The sequence below is a fragment of the Diospyros lotus genome, chromosome 3 (assembly GCF_014633365.1).
Source record: "Diospyros lotus cultivar Yz01 chromosome 3, ASM1463336v1, whole genome shotgun sequence".
Taxonomy (NCBI): domain Eukaryota; kingdom Viridiplantae; phylum Streptophyta; class Magnoliopsida; order Ericales; family Ebenaceae; genus Diospyros; species Diospyros lotus.
In genome coordinates, this window is record NC_068340.1 from 1,393,975 (window position 1) to 1,420,033 (window position 26,059).

At 33.8% G+C, this 26,059-nt stretch overlaps 3 protein-coding genes across 4 annotated transcripts in view; 2 read left to right on the plus strand and 1 right to left on the minus strand.

Moving 5' to 3' along the window:
- The window catches only part of LOC127797301 (nicotinamide adenine dinucleotide transporter 1, chloroplastic), a 29,968-nt gene extending 27,974 nt beyond the window's left edge, over positions 1-1,994 (plus strand). The window contains exons 6-9 of the mRNA XM_052330092.1: positions 846-940; positions 1,040-1,128; positions 1,212-1,306; positions 1,448-1,994. Coding sequence (XP_052186052.1) covers positions 846-940; positions 1,040-1,128; positions 1,212-1,306; positions 1,448-1,681 — 513 coding nt within the window. The 3' untranslated portion in view covers positions 1,682-1,994. The remainder of the gene's footprint in view (positions 1-845; positions 941-1,039; positions 1,129-1,211; positions 1,307-1,447) is intronic.
- Positions 1,995-14,288: 12,294 nt separating this feature from the next.
- Positions 14,289-20,873, plus strand: LOC127798272 (kinesin-like protein KIN-14I). 2 transcript variants are annotated; one of them, XM_052331728.1, is made up of 19 exons: positions 14,289-14,749; positions 15,100-15,266; positions 15,364-15,507; positions 15,642-15,878; positions 15,968-16,036; positions 16,316-16,384; positions 16,525-16,599; positions 16,735-16,866; positions 16,938-17,019; positions 17,143-17,238; positions 17,333-17,506; positions 17,590-17,696; positions 17,802-17,980; positions 18,223-18,384; positions 18,502-18,755; positions 18,859-19,022; positions 19,131-19,313; positions 19,903-20,393; positions 20,507-20,873. In XM_052331728.1, exons 1-19 carry the CDS (start codon positions 14,638-14,640, stop codon positions 20,616-20,618), a joined length of 3,009 nt encoding a protein of 1,002 aa, XP_052187688.1. In that variant the 5' UTR covers positions 14,289-14,637; the 3' UTR covers positions 20,619-20,873. The 2 variants fall into 2 exon arrangements, with proteins under 2 accessions (XP_052187688.1, XP_052187687.1); XM_052331727.1 differs by having other exon boundaries at positions 14,290-14,749; positions 20,504-20,873.
- Positions 20,874-24,439: 3,566 nt separating this feature from the next.
- Positions 24,440-25,788, minus strand: LOC127796595 (protein EXORDIUM-like 2). Its single transcript, XM_052328797.1, has one exon. It carries the CDS (start codon positions 25,596-25,598, stop codon positions 24,618-24,620), a length of 981 nt encoding a protein of 326 aa, XP_052184757.1. The 5' UTR covers positions 25,599-25,788; the 3' UTR covers positions 24,440-24,617.
- Positions 25,789-26,059: the final 271 nt, after the last annotated feature.

Below are 26,059 nucleotides of genomic sequence, written 5' to 3' on the forward strand. Positions count from 1 at the left end.
CTCCCTTCTCTTTTATACTTACATATAATAATCCAATTTTCTATTTCCCATAATTTGTCAAACTTTTATTCACATGCTATATATACATACACACCTTGCATTCGGCAGCCCCCTTCCATTTACCCCAATTTTGACTTTTCCAAGCCACTCAAATTCTCCTTACTTGACTTTTCCCCCATGCCACTTCACTTGCTTATTTTTTCCTCTTACTTTGACTATTCCACATGGCTATAATTCCCTCCTTGCTTTGATTCTTCCACCATCACCTACAACATCATAAATAATTTCCTCAAAATAATAGTCATGAAAAATGGAAATTCAACCCACACAATGATATCACCTGAGCGGCCTAGTCCTGCTAACAGGTCGTTACAGTCCTGCTAACGGGTCGTTACATTCCTACTTACAGCCTGTGAATAAGGGAATCCACTGTCTGGCTCTGGTGTACATGCTTCTCAGGGCATCATGAACTTAGTGCTGCAACCTTCCAACCACTTGTATTGAGCTTCTGTCATTTAATAAAAAAAACAGCCTTGCCTACCTTATAACAAATGCCGAAGTGCCGGTTAAGTCAGTTATCTCTTGTAGAATATATAGCAGTAATTTTTTGTAATCAATATCATTATCTATTTCATCTTTTGTTATGATGAAAGACACCTGGTTCTTTCAAGAGCCATCATAATAGTTGTGGGGAACTATTTCTGTTAACTTGTAGTGTTGTCATTTCATTTTCAGGCTGTTAAGTTGTTAATTTCTCTTTCAATGCCCTCAGGTTTTAGTTTGTAAGTTCAGATGACAGTTACTGAAAAGCTCTTGTATTTATGTTTTATTTTATTGCGCTGCAGACTCAGGGAATGAGAGCGGGTGTGGTGCCATACAGAGGTACACTGTCTGCTTTAAGGAGAATAGCGCATGAAGAGGGTATTCGTGGATTATACAGGTTCGTATCTCTAGTTCTAAGGGTTAGCTTGCATCTTTCTGGCTAATGTTTCTGTAGTTGTGATTCAATTCTGACTATCACGGATTCTGTGGTGGATAGTGGTCTTGTGCCTGCATTGGCCGGTATCAGTCATGTTGCCATTCAGTTTCCAACATATGAGAAAATTAAAGTCTATTTGGCTGACCAAGGTAGCTGGTTCACTTGTATGAGTTATTCATTACCTCTTTTCTTTTCAGGAAAATTGTTGACTGCTTAAATTTGATTGTATCAGGTAACACTACAACGGATAAGCTTGGTGCACGTGATGTTGCTGTTGCTTCCTCAGTTTCCAAAATATTTGCATCTACATTAACATATCCACATGAGGTAATTTCTATGCTAATGTACTAGTTAAATTTTTTTGTTATTGTTATGTTGTACTAGTCAAATTTAGTCACACATCCTCGCTATAACCTGCTTAAATCTATGAACTTGAGAGCACTAATTATCCTCCCAAATAATTTTCAGGTAGTACGCTCTAGACTACAGGAACAAGGGCACCACTCTGAAAAACGATATTCGGGTCTCATCGATTGCATTAACAAAGTATTTCAACAAGAGGGCATCCCTGGTTTTTATCGTGGGTGTGCCACCAACCTGTTGAGGACTACACCAGCAGCTGTTATTACATTCACCAGCTTTGAGATGATTCATCGGTTTCTTGTTACCTTGTGTCCTCCTGAGCGGCCTCACACATTGTGAGAGTGGATATTATTCAGCTAAAGAATGTAGAGTAGTTAATCCAGTTTCTAAATCAGTGCCAGCCTTCAACAAGCCATTCAAATCAGGTCCTCTTATATATTGTGCTTGAGTTGGTGACAATTCCCCTAATCGGTTGTCCATTTTTATGGTATTGGTAGCTTTTTTAGCAACATATTAGCAAAACTGCCTCATTGAAATTAGGGAATGACAGCCCTCAGTAGGGAAGATGAGGAGAAATTGAAAATGTTACACTGTTGGTGATAATGACGACAAGAGTGAACTTATGCAATAAAGAACTGTTACTATTTATTAATTTTGTATTTTACTTTCTTCTTGTTTTTGTGGAGGTTCTCTCTCTGGGAGGCAAGTTGGCTGATCAGAATCTGTCTCAGGTTTTGCCCACCCTGGGGATGAGCTCAGCATCTCTCTTTGGGCCTTGCCTTATTTTTGTGTGATATACTTAGGCTAACACGGCAGAATTGATCAATTATATACAATACACCCTTTCCATTCCCAAATAAAATAATGTTCATGGCAGTTCGATTCTTGTAAGCAAAATGGAAATGTCTGTAAGATTTTCTAGTTCTCTCCATGACAGATAGCTCACATTTGTGATGAAACTGATGCATACTTGGTTGGTGAGAAACTGTGCTCGCTGCTCATCAATGAGCAGTAGCGCAGTAGCAAAGTGGATGAATGATGTAGTCATGATCATTGCAATGGAGGCATTGCAATGATCAAACAGGGGATAATGTATTCATAAAGCTTGTGCAGCTCAGCCTGATTGATCTTAAACTGAGCTGAACGTCAATTTAAGCACCGGATACTGTATTTCCAGTGAAAAAGAATTTTTTTTTTCTGACTCTAGTATTAGCTAGTGATCCTGGCTTAATGTCCCCTACTTCTTTTAAGTATGTATATATATATAACATTGCAATGTAGTTGGATTCTCATGTCGTTCTAAATGATGGATTGTGAGAGAGAGATAGAGATAGAGAGAGAAAGAGATTGATTCTCTCTCCCCCTCTCCTTTTCCCCTTCACCATAACTTTAGGCCCTTTGGGTTGAGTTGTCCCACTCAAAAGACATAATTGGATAACCCACACTGCCTAATCACTCAAAACCGTTTTCCTTCTTAACATGATAGCCAACTTAGACAACAGCCTTAATCTTAGTTGTATAGCAATTCTCTCATGAATTTCTTTAGATCTTATGGCATTCTTTATAATACCAAGAAAAAAATTTGGGGCACTATGATCATATGCAATGCCCCTTAAGAAGGGAGGCTTTACCCTACTCAACTCAAAAGCTTGCAGGGCTCAAGGGCCACTGGATTTTATTACACAAATCTCTCTGCTCTTTCCATCCTAATTCCCCTTTATGTGCTAATAAAGAGGGTTGATCACACTGGATGACAACTCATTAACTCAGCATCTCCAAGACCCCTGTCTTCTCCTTTTCATAATCTTAGGACACCTTGGAGGCCCCACTCAGTAAACCAACCAGGCCTCTCTTCACATTCCTTGGGAGATATTAATGCCTTTATAAGAAATATTGTTTAAACAGAGTTCTATATATTGTCACATGAACAAAACTTAAATATAAATACATTGAACCATACCCATTTCAATATGGCACTAAGCTAACATTTTGCTGTTTCTTCTTCATTTGTCATTTTTTTTATGAGCATGAACATTGTTGTTGCACTGAGCCATCACCCAATGTTACACTTAAATTTTGTTTTACGTTTTGTTTGGGTGGGGCCCGGTGTCCTTAAAATAACAGAAGCCAAATGTAAATTAAGTAATAATAAGCATCATTTCGTAGTATGGGTGTGAGGAAAAAATCAGAGGAGCAGAAAGGACACATCCTTCACTCTTCATCATGGTTTGGTCGGTTCAAAAAGTGTAAACCCATAAAAGAAAAAAAGAAATAGGAGTGCATTGCTCTCATGATTTCTCTGGTAAGACTTGGTAGCCCCAACCACAATAATAAATAAATAAATAAATGATGGCTCTTTTGGGTTTCCCTTTTCTTTTAGTTTGTTACCCTTAAACTTACTTTTAACTTAACTGAATGCTAAACCAAACTTTTCCAACAAGAAGCACCTTGTGTGGAGAGGGGAATGAGTGAATAAGTGAACAAACAACTAGAAAAAGTTTGGTATTTCCTTTCTTAACAAACTATGCTTGTAAACAAAGATTAAGCTTTATGTGCTTGCTCTTGCTGGTAATGGGTGGCAGCTTTCCTGCAGAGAACTTGATCTGTCCTTGCCATCAAGAAGATGCCTTTCCCCTTGTGCCCAATCCCAAGGCCAAGGGATGATGCTCATGCCAATAAGAACCCCTTCAGCTTTCATACCCCTTTAGCTTTCGTTCTTGACCAAAATATTAAACAAAAAAAAAAACCCATAAATTAATTTGAGGGAGATGCTATCCCCAATGTTGGCAGATCATCAACTCCAGTTTCTGGTTTGTATAATAATCTGTGAACCCAAGTCAACTTACCTCAGCTAATCCTTCTTCTGTTTTTTAGCTTTTCTTTTTGTCAAGTCTTTTAACTCCATCTAATGGGATTCTTTCCCCACTCTTTTCTGTCATGTATTATTGCAAATATACTTTTGAGATATGAGTTACCAATATATATATATATATATATGAATTCTAGGGATTTGTTTTTGTTTGTTGTTGAGGGTATTAATCATAATTCATCTTAGACTATATATAACAAGATGTGGTTTAACCATATGAGAGGCTTTTTGCATGGTGCTTCTTCATTCCATGGACCATCTCCTACCTTTGCTTTCCAAAAGAGAAGCAGGGGCATTTTGGTAATTCAACATGTTCAAGCCATCTACAAATTGATACATGTCCTTTTTTATAAATAAAAATTCTATTTAAAAAACTAAAAGAACGTCTACAATTTTATGTTAAAGCATATCTCTAGCAATATAACGAAAGACATAAAATAGTAAATAAAGACCAATCATTTGAACAAAAGACAAAAAAAAAAAAAAAATTATATATAATGACAGAATTGATATGTTGCTCGCGTTTGACACGAGCTAACAGGAGAGTGGTGTATAGGCCTCACCACCCCTTTAGACTCATGCCCCATCTCTCAAATTGCCCACATCAAACAATTATTATGTTATAATTTTGTATGCAATAATATATAATATCAGAAGAAATCTTTAAAAAAAAAATTTTCAAAATGCGAGCTCTTGCACTTCAATTGACAACTCTCCCTAAGCGTTTGAAGTCTTTTGACGCAAATATTAATATTTATAATGTCAATCTCCAATTATTCATCTAAAAATACTTGTGGAAGACACAAACATTATCTAAAATTGTCGATTAATAAATTTTAGATATATTTGAAGACTTGGGTTCATGCATTATGCTAGTGAACATAAATTTTAAATTTTTTGTCATCTTTATTTACAATCATATATTATAATATTATTATGTTCTATATTATATTAATTAAAATAAGATAAATAAATAAATAATTTTAATATTTTTAAAAATTCCATTAACTCTTTGTCACGCGCTCGCGTAAAAATAAAGCTTCTGCTCGTTCCCTGTGGTTGCAGCTTCTTATTGGTGGTCGCATAAGAATTTGACGGGCCAATTGAAATGTGACACGTATCACACGGCCAAGGAATATTCTCTCGTGGCAGTTTCTTATTGGTTCGGAGTGAGACAGCACACTTGCCAGAGCTGTTTAACAAATAAAAAAATGACAGTGTCCGGCGCTGGGAGATGTGGGGCCCAACTGGACGCTCTCGTGGGTCCAAATAGTGGCCGAAATCTCTTCGGTTTGGTGCCGAACCTACTATTTGAATTTTTTGAACGTTACGGCCATGGACAGCTCCAAATGACATATATGCCCTTGTGAGATTTATTTTTTCCTCTCAATCTCCATCCATTTATTTTAATACTTTCTTTTTAAATTTATTATTATAAATATTAAATGTGTAATGTTAGCCATCATGTTTTTAAATAAGATAGCATTTATTACATCTAATTTTTAATATTTAAATAATTTTATTTGTTAATAAAAATACATCGTAGTTTAAATCATTTAATTAATTAATAAAAATATTTAAATATTAAAAATAAAATATAATAAATACACTAAATAAAAACTATATATCATCAACTAATAAAAATTATTTAAATGTTAAATAAAATACAATAAATGTACATTATCTAAAAGCAATGTGCATTAATTGGTTTCAACCATTGTCTTTCAAGAAATGTTATATCTATAAATAAGTTTAATAAAGAACACTTTCAGACTGACATAACACATAAATTTATGATAATTCTACCTAAAATTAATAATAAACCAATTATAATCTATGCTTAAATAAAATTATTATAAATTTATATGTGTCACGTCAGTTTGTGAGAGTTTTTTATTAAACTTATTTATTAATACAATATTTTTTTGTATTAACCAATGTAGTTATAAAAAAAAATAAGTTCCATTAAAATAATAAAAATATTAGTTAAACATTTAAGAATAACATTTTTTAATAATTTAATTAAAATGTGGTCACTTTGCAAGAATCAGCATACTTTGATCACAATTCACAAGAACATGGCAATGTTGGTTGTTACTTGAAATGGATTGATCACCTAATTTAGTTAGTGGCCGTTTAGGACTTAAAAATGTTTATCTAGAACCTTCCTAAATAAATAAAAAAAATTAAATAAACATTTATTGAATTACATTTGACCAATATAATTTACTTAAACGAGTTTTGGTGCACTAATAAAATTGTTTGAATTCTCGCTTTCAAGCTCCTTATGATCAATTAGTAATGTTCACGAGACTAAAGAGGAATCCTATTAACTTAATTCGGGTCAAATATTTAGTCTAGTAGAAAATAATGGTACAAGTGATTTTAGGGGCTTAAGTTGGAGTATTGTGAACTTGAATTGCGTTTCTTAGGTTTCAATATAATCTTTCGTTATCGTGATATAAGTTTAAAGAGTGAAAAGATTAATAATATTTTCATAAAAATTTAACAAGACATTGTTAAACCTATAAACAATACTTAAACATTACTCCACTCAATGAATCTCAAACAAAGATTCCGATTGCTTTGTTGTGTCAACCTTATTAGTGAGACAATGAATTGGACTATTTGTTTTACCCTTCATTAAGAAAATAGAAAAATAATATTCTTCATGTGCGGAGCAAAAGCGTTTCTAGTGACATGCTTAATAAAAATAAATAAATAAACACCTTTTCGAGATAATATAGATGGCCCACCACACACATTTGAGAAATTGGGTAATTACAAAGTTATAGAATCGAGTCTACATATGTGCGACTGTCAGTGGGGCTAAGAATTAGGTTTCGACCTGTGATTCACAAGTCTATTCATCTAGCACAGGGTATAAGGGTCATAAGTTTTCAGGAGAATGAGATAGTCGAGTTGATAGGACTTTTTGTATTTTTTTACATTTAAAAAATAAATAAAACAAGCAATGCAAGCTATTAGCTGGGAGATGGGTATTAGAGGGCACTGCAATGGGGATGGTTGGGGGCGGGGCGACACAGTAAAATGTGTCACACAGCCCCTAATGATTATCAATGAGTTTGCATTTGCATGCTTTATGTGACAACAAACCATAAAATGGTCAACTTGATAGCATAAATTAAAAAATAAATAAATAGATTAGAAAAAAATTAAGATTATTAGCCCCCCACGAATGGATAGGATACAGTGCCCTAATCAAAGTTATGAGCTACCAATTAATATATATATATACATAATGGAACTCACATTAAATTTAAATCCTCAAACAACAATCGATCATTCTTAACTCACTTTATTCTCAAATAATTGAGAGGCATTATCTCCATCTCAATAAATTTGAGTATTGATAAGGAAAAATACCATCGGATCCATAATTACTCCAACACCCCTGAAAAATAACCATTGGCAACAGTGATACGTGCCCACTACGGAGTTGCTCCCCTAACTACACATGACATAATCGCCTCATTGTATCAGCTAGTCGGTCGCTCGGCGAAGGATTCTCCGAATTCATCGAGATCAACTGTCACACCGAGAATCATGGAGATAGGAACAACCTCGAACTCCTCGCAAACAATTATGGAATTCATATCGGTAAGATCCTCGCTCCATGAAGAACGGAATAGAGATCCCGATAATTTAGAAAATAATCTTTGCCTTAGCAAGAGGATAAAAAGAGAGACTAGCGACGGGTAAGGGAATCAAACCTTTTCTTTTTCTAAGTTCGGAATTGCACACTTAAAGATTATTTTCAATCTGGTAATCTGACTTAAGCGTCAGAGTGACTTCGGGAGAGCAAATCCTCGACTCCATTGCAGGTACTTGATTCGAGACAAAAATAGAGGTGATCGGTCACCACATCATCAAGTATGTCTTTATCTAGTCCGAGAGATTTTCCTTATTTTCAAGATAATTAAGTCCAAGAATCTTAGAGATTATAACTTTGAATATCCTTACTCAACTGATTCTAAGAAATTTGAAGATAACTATCTCTGTTTGGTTTGAGAGATTCTTCTTTATCTCAAAATAATCAAACTTGAAATTTCAGATATAATAACCCCAAGCATCTCAACTTGCATCATGTCTAATAAATTCGAGTCTATTTCTATCTGATGAGCAAGAGATTCTCCTCTATCTTAAGATAATCAAATTCTACAATCTTGGAGATGATAACTCTCAAGTATCTCAATCTCCAGAGAGAACTGGCCGAAGGGTAAGACCACTAAGGTCTATATTTAGGGCCCCCAAAAAATTAAGAGGAGTCTCAAAATGTTTTCTAAAACCAGTCCTATATGTTATTCAAAATTAAAAATAAAAAATATATATTTTTTAAAAAGCTCCTGAATTAATAATGACCTAGGGCCTCCAACCTCAAAAGGAGTCAAAATATTTTCAAAAGCCAATCCTATTTGCTATTCAAAATTAAAAAATATATATATATTTTTTAAAAAGCTCCTAAATTAATAATGACCTAGGGCCTCCAATCCCTTAAGCCGACCTTGCCTCTTCACCTATATAAAGGTACATGAAATTCTCATAATTAAACAAACAACTTGCCTTTTCTTACATGTGCTTAAATTGAGACAAATCTGTAGTGCTCGATCACTAACTCCATCATTAGTGCATATGAGAAAGTTTAGTCGAGAATAATAATTTTTTATCCGTCTTTGTTGAGAAATAATATTATCATAAATATAAAAACTTATAATATAGAATAAATACTAGTGTTCAAGAGTAAATAATATTGTTATTTTAGTATGAAATACAATTATCTTAATTTGAAGAATTAGCATTTTGGTGGGGTTTGGGGCAAGATGTTTGCTTCTTGGTTTGAAATATTTGCACCAAGAGGGCCCACTAAGTTTGAATAACCATAGCAATAGACAGAAAATAATTAAAATCTGGGCTCACATATATAAAAAAAATATAATGTTAATTATTATTTTAAAAATAATTATTAAACTTTAATAATTGCAACACTTTTAATAATATTCATGCATCAATTCGTTATATATTTGCATCAATATAATATAAAATACAATACTTCAATACATAATATATAAGTATCACTAAAAATATCATAATTGAGTATTCGATAACATTTTCACAAATATATATATGTATATATATATGCAAAAACGCTATATGGATACTCACTTATAACACTCGTTTATTTATTGATGTATTATATTTTTTGTGACGTCGTTACATAATTATCATAAAAAATATTATAAATAAGTTTTTCAAATAACATTTTCATCTATATATAAGCACCAAAGAGGAAGACAAGCCACCCACAAGCACTAAAGATTTCAATTTTCAACTCTACTTGGACAGCAAGGGAGGGATTTAATTGGTGCCAAACAAATCTTTTTGGAGGGAAAACAAAATTCATTGTCACATCATGTTTGGTTGTTAATTGGCACATGCTATACCCACAATTAAATTTAATAAATAATCCTTATAAATTAACACAACACATATAAATTTATAATAACTATATCTAAATTTAACAAGTAAATGGATTTATTATTAATTTTAAGTAGGACTATTACTAATTTAGGTATAATTATTAGGAATTTATGAGTGTCACGTTAGTTCATGAAAGTTATTTATTAAATTTATTTATGAATATAATATTTTTTATTTAAAATGAATATATTAAAAAATAAAAATATTATACTATGTGTACCTAAGGTACAAGTCAAATAATTGTATCATAATAAGTTAAGATTCGCACTAATAGGTCTTGGACTTGATTTTTTACCTTGCGCAATGAGGCAAAATCTTCATCTACGATTTATCTCATCTATCAAAATTGAAGGTACGAGCAACGGGAGATCGCGCAAGAATGATAATCCTAAAAAACTATTCGACGTTAATATAATATATAATTAAATTAATATAATATAAAATATCATCATAAATAATAAACTTAAATATTCAAATAACATTTCCCATTTACAAATTCAGTTGTCTCGTTCATATAAATGCTAGAGACCGTTGCTTTTGGCACCCAACCATCATTTTCAAGAAATGACGTTTTGGACATTGAAATTTCAAATAATTGAGGAGATTTGAATTTGGAAATTCAACTTCATACTCCCTAAACGAACCACTTTGGTGGTCCCATAAATCATCTAAGATATTATTATCTCAATAAATAATAGGGGGTGATTCATGTTAGCCTACTTGTAAAAAAATTTAAAATTTACTATTTACTAAATGCCGTTTGATAGCAATAATTTATTTTTTAATTAAAATAAGACTTAGTGTAATAGTAAAGTTATTTGAGAAATTAATTATTATTTAGATTTTATAAATGTTAAATTTTATTAAAGATAATTTGGTTAAATAGTATAAATGGTCATTAAATTTTGCGTTAAAATACCAAAAGATAATTGAACTTTAATTTAATATAACATCTATAACTACTGTCAATTATTGTTAAAAGAAACTAGCAAAGGTCATTGAACTTTAATTTAGTATAACATTCATAAATATTTTCAATTGTCTTTAAAAGAAACTAATGAAATGCTAATATTTTTATACTTTAATAAAAAGTTTAGTGATTTTTTTATACTTTAGTGTAAAGTTCAGTGACATTTTTATATTTTTGTGTAAAGTTCGATGATTTTTTTATATTTTTCTGTAAAGTTCAATGACCAATTGTGTTATTTAGTCGTCCACATTATTAGCCACGTCAATATTTTGTTAGGTTCTTTTAACAACAATTGACAATAATTATGAAATTGTGTACTAAACTAAAATTCAGTTATCTTTTGATTACAAATTAAAGTTTAATGACCTTTTTGTACCTTAATACACAATTCAGTAACCATTTATACTATTTAATTAAGATAATTTCTAAAAAACACTTTATTGATTGAGCTTTATACTATCAAAACTTAATCTTTACTTATATAATAGTACATAAAAAGCACAGTCATTAAAATGTAATTCATAATTATGTCGAAATCCATCTATTAATTATTTGTCTAATGACAACCATACATTACGAATCATACCCATTTCATCCATAATGAGATTTTTTAAGAAAAAGAGAGAATTAAAAAAAGTAAAAGTGCATTAAGTAGAGATTTGACATTGCCCTAAAATATAAGCAATGGTTAGTGTGAGAACTCTCATGCATATGAAAGTAACTCAAACTTTATTACAACCCATGAGTTTGGTGAATTGAATTGACCTTCTCCCTTTGGCTCTTTCTCCACCATTATTTCGCTTTCTCCACCATTATTTATCATCACAATGGCCCCTTTAAATGTTTAAAGTAACTTACCCTTTGTTAGGCCAATTGATGAACCATTTGATTAATAAGGACAAAAGCAAATTTCTTTCCTTTTTGCTTTTTATTTTGTTTAGCCACTCATTACGATTAATGCCAACCTTTAGAATGATGCGTAAGTAGTAATAAACGTATCTTATTTTAATTAAATTATTCAAAATATGATGTATTTATTATTAATTAAAAAATATTTAAAAATAAAATATATTATTATTAATCAAACTTTTTATGAATTATGTCTATATTTAACTTCACAATCAATAGAGGACAAATGAACTCCATACCTCTTCTTTTGTACCAATGCTTTTGATGTTCCTTCCTTGGATACCTTCTCAAAGCCTAAGTAGATGGGGCAACTCAAATAAAGCTATTGTGCACCATATCCATATCACAATCATAAAAAAAGAAGAAAAAAGATTTTTTTTTCAATATATATACATATAGAAGAAGACTTAAAATTAAATAAATGTCGAGATTCGCGTCAAAAGTTAAATAATATTTAAGAAAATTTATCTATTTGATTGTCCGTTGAGAACTACAAGTGGAACCTTATTAGAAGAAATCCTCGTCCATTTTGTAAGTTTTGCTAATGTTTCTTTGTCTTTTAGTTTTTTTTTTTTTTTTTTTTTTTTGTGATGCTCAGGAAATACCCTAATATTAAGATGTAGATACTTTGTATTTTTCATCAATATAATCTTACTTATAAAAATATTAAACAAATTATTTAATAAACAATTTTTGACATGAGATATAATAAATTTATAAAATACATAATTATGAACATAAAAATAATATGGTTATCGGTTAGATTAAGACTTAAGATTGATATTATTTTTGTATTGTTAGCATGTTTAGTTCCAACCTCTTTTGTACCACATAAAGTGTGCACAACTCATACCATAATTCTTTTCCTTTTTCTTTAGCATTAAACTTTTGTAAGTTTATATGGTGGGACATAGAGATACATTAATAGGTTTGCATCCAAGTGGCATGGGAATAATTATTCCATGTGTAGGGGTGATCTAGGTATAATGGAACATTTCCAATTTTTCCTTTCTTCTTTTTCATATCTTATTTAGAGTTTTGATCCGATAATTATAATAAGTTCATGTAAATTATCCGACTTATATAAATTAGATAAAATTTCATTATATGGTAGGTGAAATTCTATAATAATTACAGAGAGAGGTATAATATTTATACAGACCTCACTAATGGACCAAAAAAAAATGTCAATTTAAGCCTTATTTTTGTTATTTTAGTTGTAAACTTTTTCATGCTTCAATTCACTTTTAAACTTTTTAAGTTTGCTGCTAAATGTTTTTGATATTTTCATTATCCATTAAAACCATTATCTTTTTGGGAAAAGTTACATTTTATCTTAGTAAAAAGTACAAAATCTCACTACAAAATAGATGAAAATGTAAAGATCGATTTATATGTCACAAAGACTTGTGTATTGTACCCTTATTCTCATTACAAAATTAATTTTTTTTTACCATTATGTGTGTAAAAAATCAACCTTTAAAATTAATGATAATGCTACTTAAACACTGAAATTTGACTTTTATTAATAATCTGTATTGATATCTTATTCATTTATATTAATATAACACATAATATAATATATTAATAGAGTGTCACCATAAATATCAAGATTGAGTGTTATTTTTAATACATTGTAACACACTTCATAATCACAAATTATAAAACAAATAAACTAAGTGAAGATAATGTAAACCCCACTTATGTTCTTTAAGTTCTATATGGTATTTTTGTTTCTTATAAAAAATCGGTCGTTATTTTAAGATTATGATTAGTGTGTAGTAAATATATTTTAATTTTTAGATAATATAGTGCTTATTACACTTTGTTTTGATGCAAATTGATTGATGAAGTATTACAAATTACAATGCATTTATCATTTACGAGTAAAATTATTTTGTGACTGAAAACAAAGTGCAATAACACGTGTATAATAAATACACTTTATTTAAAAATGTAATACATTTATTATTATTTAACTATTACTCTTAAAACAATGAGTAACATTAACTTTATACGGTAGTGTTTGTTAAAATAGGTAAAATAAGATTATATCAATATAAGGTTAGAATATTTTTCGGACTAAAATATGAAATAGTCAAGATAAAATTATGAAGTATTTCAAGATTTGTATCAAACTATTTATTAAATTTTTTAGAATGAGAAAATATATGTGTCATGTTCTTATCTGTAAGATTTAAGATATGTTTATTTGGAAAAGAGAGATATGCATATATGAAAAATACCAAATAAAAAATCACGTGACTTCTTTTTTAAGGGTCGTCAGATAATTTTAATAAATATATTAAAAATTATAAAAATTTAAAATATTTTTATATTTTATTTTTTTATTTATATCTTAATTAACAAACACTAATTAGAAATATAATTAGATTATTTGTACATTAGCGGAAATTAAATTGAAGGGCGGTGTGATTTCAGGAGGGCGAAAGTGTAATTTTACTTTTTATTTATTTATTGTTCCAAACAGAGGCTTACAAGAAGAGCCCATTAGGTAGAGGTATGGCGGTCACGCGCCCCAACAACGGTGGGCATTTATTCCCGTTGCCCGAGTATTGTTGATATAAAAAGCCACCGAAGCCAGACCCAGGGCTTGGGTCCGGAGCGAGGCTCGGAAAGCGGCTTCTCGCGCAAAGTGACGATAAAATACGAGTTCCATTGCATCCGTAGACCACTGTATAGTTCGTTCGCTCTACTGCGAGTTGCAGTATAAAGCGCAGAGAGAGAGAGAGAGAGAGAGAGAGCTTTGTAATCCAAAAGGAAGAGGAAGATGATGATGGCTTAACAAAGAAAAGAAAAGGGAGAAAAAGCAAACCCAAACCAATTCTGAGATTCAACTTTCCTTCCATCTCTCTTTCTTTCTGTCATAGTTTCTCTTCCCATCTTGTCGCCGAATCCCTACTCTTTTCTTTCTCCTCAATCTCTGGTTCTTCTTGATGGCGGAAATCGGGGTTTTAATGGCGGAGAATTGATCTTTCGGCTTCGATTTTTGTTATTCTTTGAGGAGAAAGGGAGGAGAGAGAAACTATGGAAGGTGCATTGCCGTTCTCGGTAGCGTCGGTGGTGGAAGATGTTCTTCAGCAGCACGGTACTCGATCCAGAGTTCTTGATTTGGACTCCCGCCGAGCAGAGGAAGCCGGTAATTTCTCTCTCTCTCTCTCCCTCTTCTTTGAGCCGTCGATTGTTCACTTCTCTTTCTTCTTCTCGTGTTTCTGTGTCTACACTTTCTCGCTTTGGATTCTTGTCCCTCGATTCAAATGGTTGTTCATCGAGTGGGACTAGAATATTGTACAAGTAAACAATGTCTTGATTTTGATTCGATTGATTTTTCTCGTAGTGTTGGAATCTGTTGGTTTTTGTTCGTAATTGAGAAGATGGCTAAATCACTGAATATTAACAAAACTCAGTCCTTTACATTTTTCCAACTTTCTGACTTTTTAATTTTATTTTACCCCCGCTAATTATTCCCTCCCCTTCTGTGATCTCTAGCAACAAGGCGGTACGAAGCAGCTGGGTGGTTAAGGAAGATGGTGGGAGTTGTTGGAGCAAAAGATTTGCCGGCAGAGCCTTCAGAGGAAGAATTTAGGATTGGGTTGAGAAGTGGTCTGATTCTGTGCAATGTCCTTAATAAAGTTCAACCTGGAGCTGTGCCAAAAGTGATCTACTAATTCTCCTCCAGATTTTGTTTCAAGCAACATTTTAGTATTCGTTCTGTTATTCTAACTAATATGTATCTTCGCATAATTCATTCAGGTTGTGGAAAGTCCTTGTGATGCTGCTCTTATACCTGACGGAGCAGCTTTATCAGCATATCAGTATTTTGAAAACGTGAGAAATTTTCTTGTAGCTGTGCAAGAGATGGGGCTTCCTACTTTTGAGGCATCTGATCTTGAACAAGTAGGTGTCTTGTTTATGGGAGAAATGGATCTTTTGCAAAATTTTTATTTTTTCCCACGAAACAAACTCATAATTTGTGTATGCTAACGTTTTAAAAATTGCTTACATCCTCAATTTTTCTATTAATTTGTCAGGGAGGAAAATCTGCAAGGGTTGTTAATTGTGTTCTAGCACTTAAATCCTATAGCGACTGGAAACAGACAGGTGGAAATGGAGTATGGAAATTTGGGGGAAACTTAAAACCTGCAACATCTGGAAAGGCTTTTGTGCGGAAGAATTCAGATCCATTCACAGGTTCTTTGTCAAGGAATTTGTCAATGAGTGAAAAATCTCTGAATGCTATATCCCCTGACATTGACTCGAATAACAAGGTTCAGACTTTGATAATTTTGATACATATTAGGAATTCACTTGTCTTATTGGATGAGAAAACTTATTTCTTTTATGTACTTATTTTCAGTGTAGTTCTTCTTTGAGCATGCTTGTTCGTGCAATTCTCTTAGATAAGAAGCCTGATGAAGTTCCAACGGTAAGTTCTTAGTAAACTCAATGCCTTTACTAGATATTTTGATGGGTAAAGAAAATTCGTAATCAGGGGAGTTGGGGTGATGAGAATTACCTCCATTATGTTCTACTGTCTTGCTATGATGTTGATTGTCCAATCTTTGTGCTAACAAGAGAACTCGATCATGTGTTATGAAGGGTTATTCTAACCACTTGATCCTTTCACTACACCTCCATTGCATCACAAACACTAAGTTATTGATGTTGTCTCGTCTGAGTAATAAAGTTCTTCTACTTCTAACAGCTGGTAGAGTCTGTTCTATCTAAGGTCGTGGAAGAGTTCGAGCATCGCATTGCAAGCCAACCTGATTTGGTATTTTGTTAGTAGTATTACTAGTTTCAGTTTTACAGAAGATACTGAAATGCTTATAGCTTCTTATCAGCTCAAAATGAAGTTGTGTTATTATTTAGAGATATTTTTTATTTAATTTCTCCCATATTCTCTTTAAACAGAAGAAAACAAATTCAAACGATGCGGTAGTGTCTCAAGGCAACAAATCTCTCCTGAAACAGGGTTCTGATGTCAAGGTTTGTTATTCATTAGCTTAATCCAGAACATTGAGCAGCTTTACTTGGACAGAAATTTGGAGCAATTGAAATAGCTGAATGATAATTTGACTTGGGGCATGCCATTTTTCTTTTTCTGTTTCTGGAATTATATAGATGGAAGAGAAAAAGTTTGTGCGACAGAAGAAAGAGGAATGCCTTCATAAAAATTACATCTCTGATGAGGAATCCAAGAGACAGTTGCTGAAACAGCAGATGATATTTGAACAACAGAACAAAGAGATTACAGTATGCCCTAGCTCCATTGTATTTCTTCCATCAAGTAATGTTCGTCATCTTCTTATTCTAATACTATGTAGGAGCTGAAACAAACTCTGGATGCTACAAAAGCTGGTATGCAGTTCATGCAAATGAAGTTCCATGAGGACGTATACAACATTGGTAGGACTATAAATTGTTTCTTGCCTTCCCTTATGCTTTCAATTATTTATTAATTTTATGCTGTGGTGAGGTTTCTTCAAGAGCTGGACGATTGTATCTCATTTTAAAATTTGCCTTAAACAGGTGGGCACATTCATGGCCTTGCCCATGCTGCTTCTGGATATCACAAAGTTCTCGAGGAGAACCGAAAGCTGTATAATCAAGTTCAGGACCTTAAGGGTAAATTATTAGTCTCAGTACTAGAATCCCTTTTTATTCTATTCAGATCAAATCATCATGTGGATTACGTACATATTTCTTTTTGCTCAATCAGGAAGTATAAGGGTATATTGTCGAGTTAGACCCTTCTTGGGTGCACAATCAAACTACTTAAGCACCGTGGATCATATAGAAGAAGGAACAATTACTATTGCTGCACCGTCAAGGCATGGAAAAGGACGTAGGTCTTTCAACTTCAATAAAGTTTTCGGGCCTTCCGCAACTCAAGGTTTGTAAGGTTCTGATTCAGCTTTCTATACATCCTCATTTTAGCTTTTTCCTTTGACTCTATTTCTTTTTCTTGTACATCAGCGGAGGTCTTTGCTGATACTCAACCACTAATTCGATCTGTTCTTGATGGGTACAATGTGTGTATATTTGCATATGGCCAAACTGGATCTGGAAAAACTTACACAATGGTGAGATATGCTTTCCTGGAAACATTGATAATATTATCTGGATATATGGTTTTAATCCAACAAGCTATTGATAGTTTTTTGTTTTGGTTTCTTCTATGCATGCAGTCTGGACCTATGGATCTTACCGAGCAGAGTCAAGGTGTAAATTACAGGGCATTGGGTGATTTGTTTCTTCTCGCAGGACAAAGAAAGAACACCTTCCGCTATGAAGTTTCTGTTCAGATGATTGAGATATATAATGAGCAAGTGAGAGATCTCCTTGTTACTGATGGCCTTAACAAACGATATCCTTTAATAATTATTGGTTCATTTCCATGCGTGTTCTTCAGATTCAAATCGTTGTGGTTTGAAGTGTATTGAATTAGTAAATTGTTAATACAAAATTATGAATCTTATATAAGGGAACCGTGATTAAATTAGAAGTGAACTGTTAGTATTCAGAACCCAACAAGCATTTAACTTGGATTTTATTTTACTACTCCAATTGTTGTCCGCGCCTCTCAGAATCTCCTTAACCCATTAACACATTAGAAATCCGCAATACTTCTCAGACAGGACTAAACGTACCAGATGCCAGCCTTGTTCGAGTGACATCAACATCTGATGTTATTGATTTGATGAACTTGGGACAAAGGAATCGTGCAGTAGGTGCAACAGCCCTCAACGAACGTAGTAGCCGCTCTCATAGGTGCAGACTTGTTCCTTTATGCCTCTAAGCATCTCTTATTTGTTACTGACTTTTCTCTTCTTATTCTTCTTCTTGCTAGTAGTGTCACTCACTTTTCTACTACTAATTGACTTGCAGTTGTTTGACCGTTCATGTTCAAGGAAAGGACTTGACCTCTGGAACTATTCTTCGTGGGTGCATGCATTTAGTAGATCTGGCTGGAAGCGAGAGGGTAGACAAATCTGAAGTGACAGGAGATAGACTAAAAGAGGCACAACACATAAATAAATCCCTTTCTGCTTTGGGTGATGTGATCTCTTCCCTTGCCCAAAAGAATTCGCATGTACCTTACAGGAATAGCAAACTCACACAATTGCTCCAAGACTCACTTGGTACGCTTAATGAATACCCTGTACTCTGATTGAGTGAAACTACAAGTTTTGCGTTTATTTATATTTGTTATTTACTTGTTTTGTGGTTTTACTTACATTTTAGGGGGGCAGGCCAAGACACTGATGTTTGTTCACATAAGCCCCGAGCTTGATGCTATTGGAGAAACCATAAGTACCCTCAAATTTGCTGAGCGAGTAGCCACTGTTGAACTTGGTGCCGCCCAAGTAAACAAAGACAGTGCAGATGTTAGAGAGCTCAAAGAGCAGGTTCCTACATCCTGTTTCTATGTTATACCTCTGCATGATACTTACAGAAGAACACATGAACCTTAGTTAGGTCTTCAACTTCACTAAAAATTTGATTTCTTGTGTCAGATTGCTAATCTTAAAGCAGCCTTGGCAAGGAAAGAAGGGCAGTTGGAGCCCATGCATCAAAAAGTATCCGGTAGCCCATGTGCTATGATGTCCTCACCTTATCATCCTAGCCCACGGAGCGGAGACACGCTGGCTGATCAAAAAAGCCACAGGAAACCAATGGGGGATGTAGGCAACCTCGAGGTATATAATCACTCATGCTATATCGGTAACTCAATTTATCACTCTCTTACTGAAATTCTGTATTGAACATAATATTAACATGTAACATATATTAATTGGCAGGATACGGTTTCAAAATAATATACCATTGCCATGCACAAATATTTGATCATGTGAAGTTAAAATAGCTAATAATGTGAATAGTTATTATCTGATTATTTTGTGAAGATTGCTAAGAATGTGAAGTATTTTACAGAATTTGAAACATCTAACACTAAATATGTTAGTTGAATATGAGCAGATAGCTGGCGAGAAAATCCACCCTTGCCTTTTACCATTAAAAAAAATATGAATTATGCATATCAAAAGAATATTACAATCTTCTGACATAGCAGAAGTTAGGTCATGAGTAGTAGTTATTATGATTCATTTGTGTGATTCCCTAAATGTTTACGACAGATCTTGCTACCCTTTATATGGGGCATATGTCCTCCCTGTTGAGACTGAAGGATACCTAGATTGATTTCTGTTAAGCCATTTCCATTTGCATCTCCGGTATTGCTACAGGTCATTTTAGTCCTGATGTTTGTATGGTGTGATTTTTCTACAGGTCCGGAACAAATCAGCTTTGAGGCAAAAGAGGCAAAGTTTTGATCTTGATGAGCTATTGGGAAATTCACCTCCCTGGCCTCCAATCAGTAGCCCGGGTCAAAATTATGGGGAGGAAGAGAAAGAAATAGGTTCAGGTGAATGGGTAGACAAGGTTATGGTGAACAAGCAAGATACCTTACACGGAGGTCACAACCCCTTGGGACACTGGGAAGCAGAAAATAGACAAATGTCCGATGTATTTTACCAGAAATATCTCTCAGATTCTTCCAAAATATACACGGAACCATCCTTTAACATATTTGCAGGAAGCAACCAGTTTGACATTGCTACCACCGATGATCTGGATGAGCTTGATGCTGGCACTAGCGACTCGTCAGAACCTGATTTGCTTTGGCAGTTTAATCATGCTAAACTTAGCAACTTAACCAACGGAATTGGCTCAAAGATTCAGAAACCAAATTCAAAGGCTGCAAAGAGCCCAGAACTAAGGTAAATACCATTGGAATATTACCGTTTCAAAAGCTTGCTATTCCTCCAGTTAACAAGAAAATGTCTTCTGGGGCATGTTTCAAAGTTCTAAGCTCCTTGTTTTTCTGCAGCAGGAACATGATCTCGAAGTTAGGCCCCTCACAGTTACAGAAACTGGGTACTCAGAGGAGTGGGAGGCAGCCAATTTCTGCTGAAGCTAAACGAAGAACTGGGAATAGAAAGTAGAAGAAACAAGTTTTACAAATTCTTTTGATTTTTTTTTAAATTTGTTATATGTGAGGGTGAGTGTGTGTGAGTGAGGGGTCTGAGGTTTTATGATTTTTTTTTTCCCCTTCTTTTCTAATGTTATTTTTGGTTACATATGTGTATATGTCAATGCAGCAATAATTCCGGTTGCTTGTATCTGTTATTATGTTAAGAGAAGTGCTTTTAACTGCTTGGATTCCACAAATACTATTCATACATTTGAAGAGTTTATTATTTTGAAGCTGTGTGGTAGAGTTCTATATATATTTGGCAACATTTGAAAGTTAATTGTGGCAACAATGATCATTTTTTCAGTTGCTCTTGCTTCTTTTATGTTCTTCATCTTGGTATTTTCATGACTATAAGAATGTCTTTTATCTCGAAAATGATATCTAGTAATATCTATATTAGTATCTTGGGATGACCATTCTTGCGTGATTCTCGATACTCGTGTCATCAATTATGTCAGAGAAAGAAAATTGCTATTTATATTAGTATCTTGTATCTTATATTATATGATATTGACAGTTTCTGTTGTGTGCGGAAACTTTTAGTGATTTTCAGGTGGCACCATCTGAGGGCATGCTGGTGGGAGGTAGAAACCTCCTATTGGACCTCCCAAATTGGCGTTGAGCTACTTGTTCTTCTCTTGCTTCTTCTCTCAACCACGTTGCTTCGAATTTTAACGTACTTTGAAGACCAAAGGAGGAGAGCAAATGAGTGCTGGTAGCTTGAGACTTTCGAGCTAGCACTTAAAAGGCAGTCTCAGGTTGATTTTGGAAGGTTTGTTTAGTGTCGACGGCCTTTACAATTTGAGAAAGAATAGGTGTTTTTGTAGAAATTGTTTCTATATATATAAGTTATTAATGCAAAATATCAATCAAACCACCATGCGTGAATGCTATATATATTGCTGCTAATAAATTATTAGTGTGACATTGAGTTAATAAAACCAAGTAATACATTGCCCCGGTGCCACCCGACACCGTACCAGTCGTCTACTCTTCCTCTGGCACAATTCTCTCTTTCTTTCTCCCTCATTTTACTTTCCTAGTGTTATGTCGGATAATGAATCACTCAATCTCTCACATCCTATTTATAGATCTTTAGATTTAAACTTTGAAGGAACAAAGAGATGCATGGCAATCAATCAATCAATGTATTTGGCATCTCATGAACTTCTAGTTGAATTGATGACATCGTTATTGTCTCTTCAGTGTTTGCCAGCTGGAGATCGTTTTCGACGTCTTTCAAGGAAGAAGGAGATCGTTTGGCCCGATTCTTGCATGTTTCGTCTAGTAAGTTCGTACAATCTTTTCAATTTTATTTTGTTGCCATCACAGTTCCTTAAAGAATGATCATAAGATCAAATTATAATAACAACTCAAATAATCTAAAAAACAAGGCATATTTTAATAATTTTAATCCCTTGGTACAGTGGAAAAACCCATAGTTGTAAGTTGTAATTTACATTATTTTTTAATGGTTTTTGCAACAAAAAAAAAAGGGGGTCAGATCTAAATTGCACAAAAACAGAAAACGAATACAATACGAAACGAAAATGAAAATCGGCATTTTTAAAAAGTAAAAAAATGAGAGGAAAACATGTAAATAAAAAAATGTAAAGGGCCTTTTAGTAAATATAAGTTTTAATATAGAAAATTATAAAAATAGTTATTCACTTTAAAAAAAAACATAAATTCTATAATTTATTCAAACAAAATTTTTAAAAAAATTAAAAAATTTGAGATAGAGATTGAAAAAATTATGTTCTATCTCAAACCTCTTCATGGACAGTTTTTGTTTTTAATATTTTTCTAACATTACAAAATGATTTTAAAAATATCTTTTTTAATATTTTAAAAATAAAAACGTTTTACAAACGTCAAAACAACGCCCCTGAGACGTTTCTATATATCATAAGACTAGATAACCTCCTTGTGCTTCAATTGGAGTAAGATGCAAATTAAATGGAGAAAATAAAAAATGAATTCCTAAAAATCCCCATCCATCTCTATTTATTAAAATTTGGAAATTGCTCACTCACCCACGACAAGCCTTGCCCCCAACTGCCACTGCCAGACAGAAACAGAAGAAAATGAAATCTTGTGAGTTTATTCTCTTTCAGGGGAAATAGAAAGGTACTGTGTGAAGCCCTTTCCATGGCGTGCGATGAGGTAAGTATCTTTGTCTTATTTTGGTTTTCTTTGCTGATTGATATACACATTAGCTTCAATAAAGAATATGGAAATGTGATGATGCTTCTTCCAGAAGCATGGAATCATGATTTTACTTTCACATGCGTTCAATTACACAGTTTTAGATGATTATGGTATGGACTTCTCACTCCTCCTTCTGTACCAGTGGAGTTTTGTCTCTCCATATATAATCTTTGATGATTAAGTTGGTATTTAAAAATAAATTAAATAAATAACAAATGTTTTTACTTGTTGAGATTTTGCACCTTATACAGATAAAAAAAACTTATAACAATTAGATGAGATTTTTTGAGATCTTAAATATTAGAGAAAAAATCTGTTTGTCGCGAATCTTTTTGTCAATTATCAAAGAATTTGATAGAAGATCCATTATGTTTCAACTAGTAAAACATATGGTAACTACTTCTCGAAAGGAATCTTAAGTGTAAATTTATAAATAAATATAATTTTTGAATGCCCATTATCTAGAATCACCATAAAAATTCTTTTTTTTTTTTTTTTTTTGGTTATGACTGATTCTAAGTAAGCCGAGTCTATCACATGTTATTTCGAAATCAAAATTATTTTTTCACTTGCTCGTTTGAATAGAAAGTTTGGGGGAAAGATTTCTTCTAAATATATGATAACGAGATTCCAGAATTATATTAATTTATAAATTTATATCTCAAAATTTATTTATTAAGAAGAGACTTATCATAGTATGTCATATATTCTATTAGTTAAAACTTCTCACGTATCATAGTATGTTATATATCTTGTTGGCTAAAGCATAACGCACCACATATCCTGCTAACTAGAGTGTGACACTTGCCAATTCTTTTGTTACCTTACGAAAGAGTCTACCCTTGAAAAATCTTAATTGGAGTCCAAAAATCTTAACTCAGAGACTTTGCTTAAATTCTCGCTTAGTTGTTACAAACTCGACCTATATAATGAGTAGGGCCTCAATGGATAAAGACTTGTTATCTATTTTTCACTTCTTTCTCGAATCCTACTTTCATCGTCAAATACTATACTAAGCGGCAAAAGCCCCGCTCTTGCTCTGCTTATATTCAACTAGAATACAGGACATGAATTTTTTTTTTTTTTTTAACTTGTGATGAGGGATCGAGGTGAGGTTGGAGAGAGCCCTTATCTCAAAAGGTTTCTTGGGAACTTGTGGTAGCGATTCAATCTGATTGCTGAATTTTTCAAATATGTGGTTCAAGATCATGTGTGAAAAGTAAGTTACAGATGTCTCTGCCAAGTGTGCTCTGAATAAAAGCTATTAAAATTTAGGATTATGATTTGGACCTACATAAGATCTAATATTGTCTTGTACATGTGAACTGAAAGTATAACATGGGATTTTATGTTCAACTGTGTTGCCATAGATGCCTTATTCTTACCCCTTTGCTCCTGTCTTCGGTCACTAATGCTTTGAGACTTGCAGATAACCAGCTTGATAAACTTTTGGTGATTAACCCAGTTGCCCTAATATACCATTTGTGTGCCTGTGCCATTGCATGCCTTCTATTAATAATACTTTTAGTGGGTTCCTCTGTTGGCTTGTTCATTGCTAAACAAACATTTGCTACTACATAATCAAATTACTAGTTTATTTACTCTATATAGTTCATTGCAGCAATCTTTTAGGGGTTTCATGAGATACAAAATGAAATCTATGCACTATGACTGGTACCTGCTTAACCACTGTCTAACAAATTTTATGGATATGATACTGTATACAAGGACGACCTTCATCATTCAAACTCAATAATTAAGCAACAACCTTGCAGTTGCTATGCACCAGATCCCATATAGCTGGAAGAAGGAACTTCCTGCCGTTGATTCCATGAACATTATAGCTTGCCTTGCTCATTGCATCCACCTTCAAGTCACCTGGGTATCCTGGATAGGCTCCAGGGCCAAATATTCCTGGGCATGCTGTGACGATCTCCGCCGGTGCCAAGGCATCACCTTGGAAGTAACCAGACTTGAAAGGGTTAGTAGCAGCCGCAGCAAGAATGGTGGCGATGTTGATGATGATGCCATCGGTGCCAACCCCATTAGGTGCAACGAGCGCTGGACCTGGTGGACCATAGGCTGGAACGGCATACGGCCATGAACACAGACCAGGGCACTGTATGGAGGGGTCTCCAACGTGTGCATAAACGACTCTTTTCTTTCCCAAGGTCATGATGCTACTATGGAAGCCACATGAACTCATGCAGAATCGCTCCACCACTACATTTTTAGAGGTCAGAAACAAGTACACCCCTCGAGGATCAGAAGGTAACAACTTCCTATCTATCTTGTTTTTGACATAATCGGCTATTTGTCTGCGCTTGATGTTCTTTCCTAGGGAATAGCCTGGGTCACCTAATTGTTTGGCGAGTTTGACGGTCCCAGAAACTGGGTTGCCCGCTCTGTCCTTGTAGGAAAGAATTGTACTCCACCATGTTGGCACAGTGGCCTCCTTTGGTGGTTTGATTTCCCCAGGAGGAGTGAAGGAAGCGAAGAACTCGGTGATGGGGGTTCTATCTTTCAGGTAGAAGGATCCATACCAGATAAGATATATGTTGATGCTTCTGGGTCCAGTCAGTAGCGGGCCTCCATGGTAAGTGAGCATGGACATGGAGGACGTTGTTGAAGCTGAAGAAGAAGGCTGGAGAAGACTTTGGTTGTGCCCCTGTGAACATGAGACCAAGGCTAAGGCAATGAAGGGAACGAGCCGAAGCCTTGATTGCATTCTGGCCATTCTAATTAAGGAAAGCTAGTTTAATTGTTTTCTCTTGAGAATGAAGAGAATGTTGTGATTTAATGGCTTGAAGCTGTGCGCTTATTTATAGATAGCAGAAAGGCTTTCTGATCATATCAACCTAGCAAGATGGGTCTGCTCGTGATTGCTGAAGCTGCGCAGATTAATCAGTCCGTGTACCAATCTACATCAAAGGTACAAACTACCATTATAGCTGAGTAGAGTTTTATAAGGATGGATTCCCATGCATGTATTATCTTGATGAGTAACAAGTAGTAGATCATCAAAGTCATATACTCTAAAAACTTTTGCCCTGGACCCATGTGAAATAATATTGTTTATTTGCCCCTTGATCAACTACTGGACCCATCAATACCTATGAAATCTATATATATGCCCCTCTATGATTAGCATGATTAGTAAGGGTATTCCCCAACACTACACTCTTCTTCACAAAAATA

Bases quoted from the DNA above. Each gene is read 5' to 3' on its own strand.
- LOC127798272 (XM_052331727.1), top strand. From the start codon at position 14,638: ATGGAAGGTGCATTGCCGTTCTCGGTAGCGTCGGTGGTGGAAGATGTT. The intron at 15,879-15,967 runs GTTCAGACTTTG...ACTTATTTTCAG, and splicing joins ACATTGACTCGAATAACAAG to TGTAGTTCTTCTTTGAGCAT. The intron at 16,867-16,937 runs GTATGCCCTAGC...AATACTATGTAG, and splicing joins AACAGAACAAAGAGATTACA to GAGCTGAAACAAACTCTGGA.
- LOC127796595 (XM_052328797.1), bottom strand. From the start codon at position 25,598: ATGGCCAGAATGCAATCAAGGCTTCGGCTCGTTCCCTTCATTGCCTTA.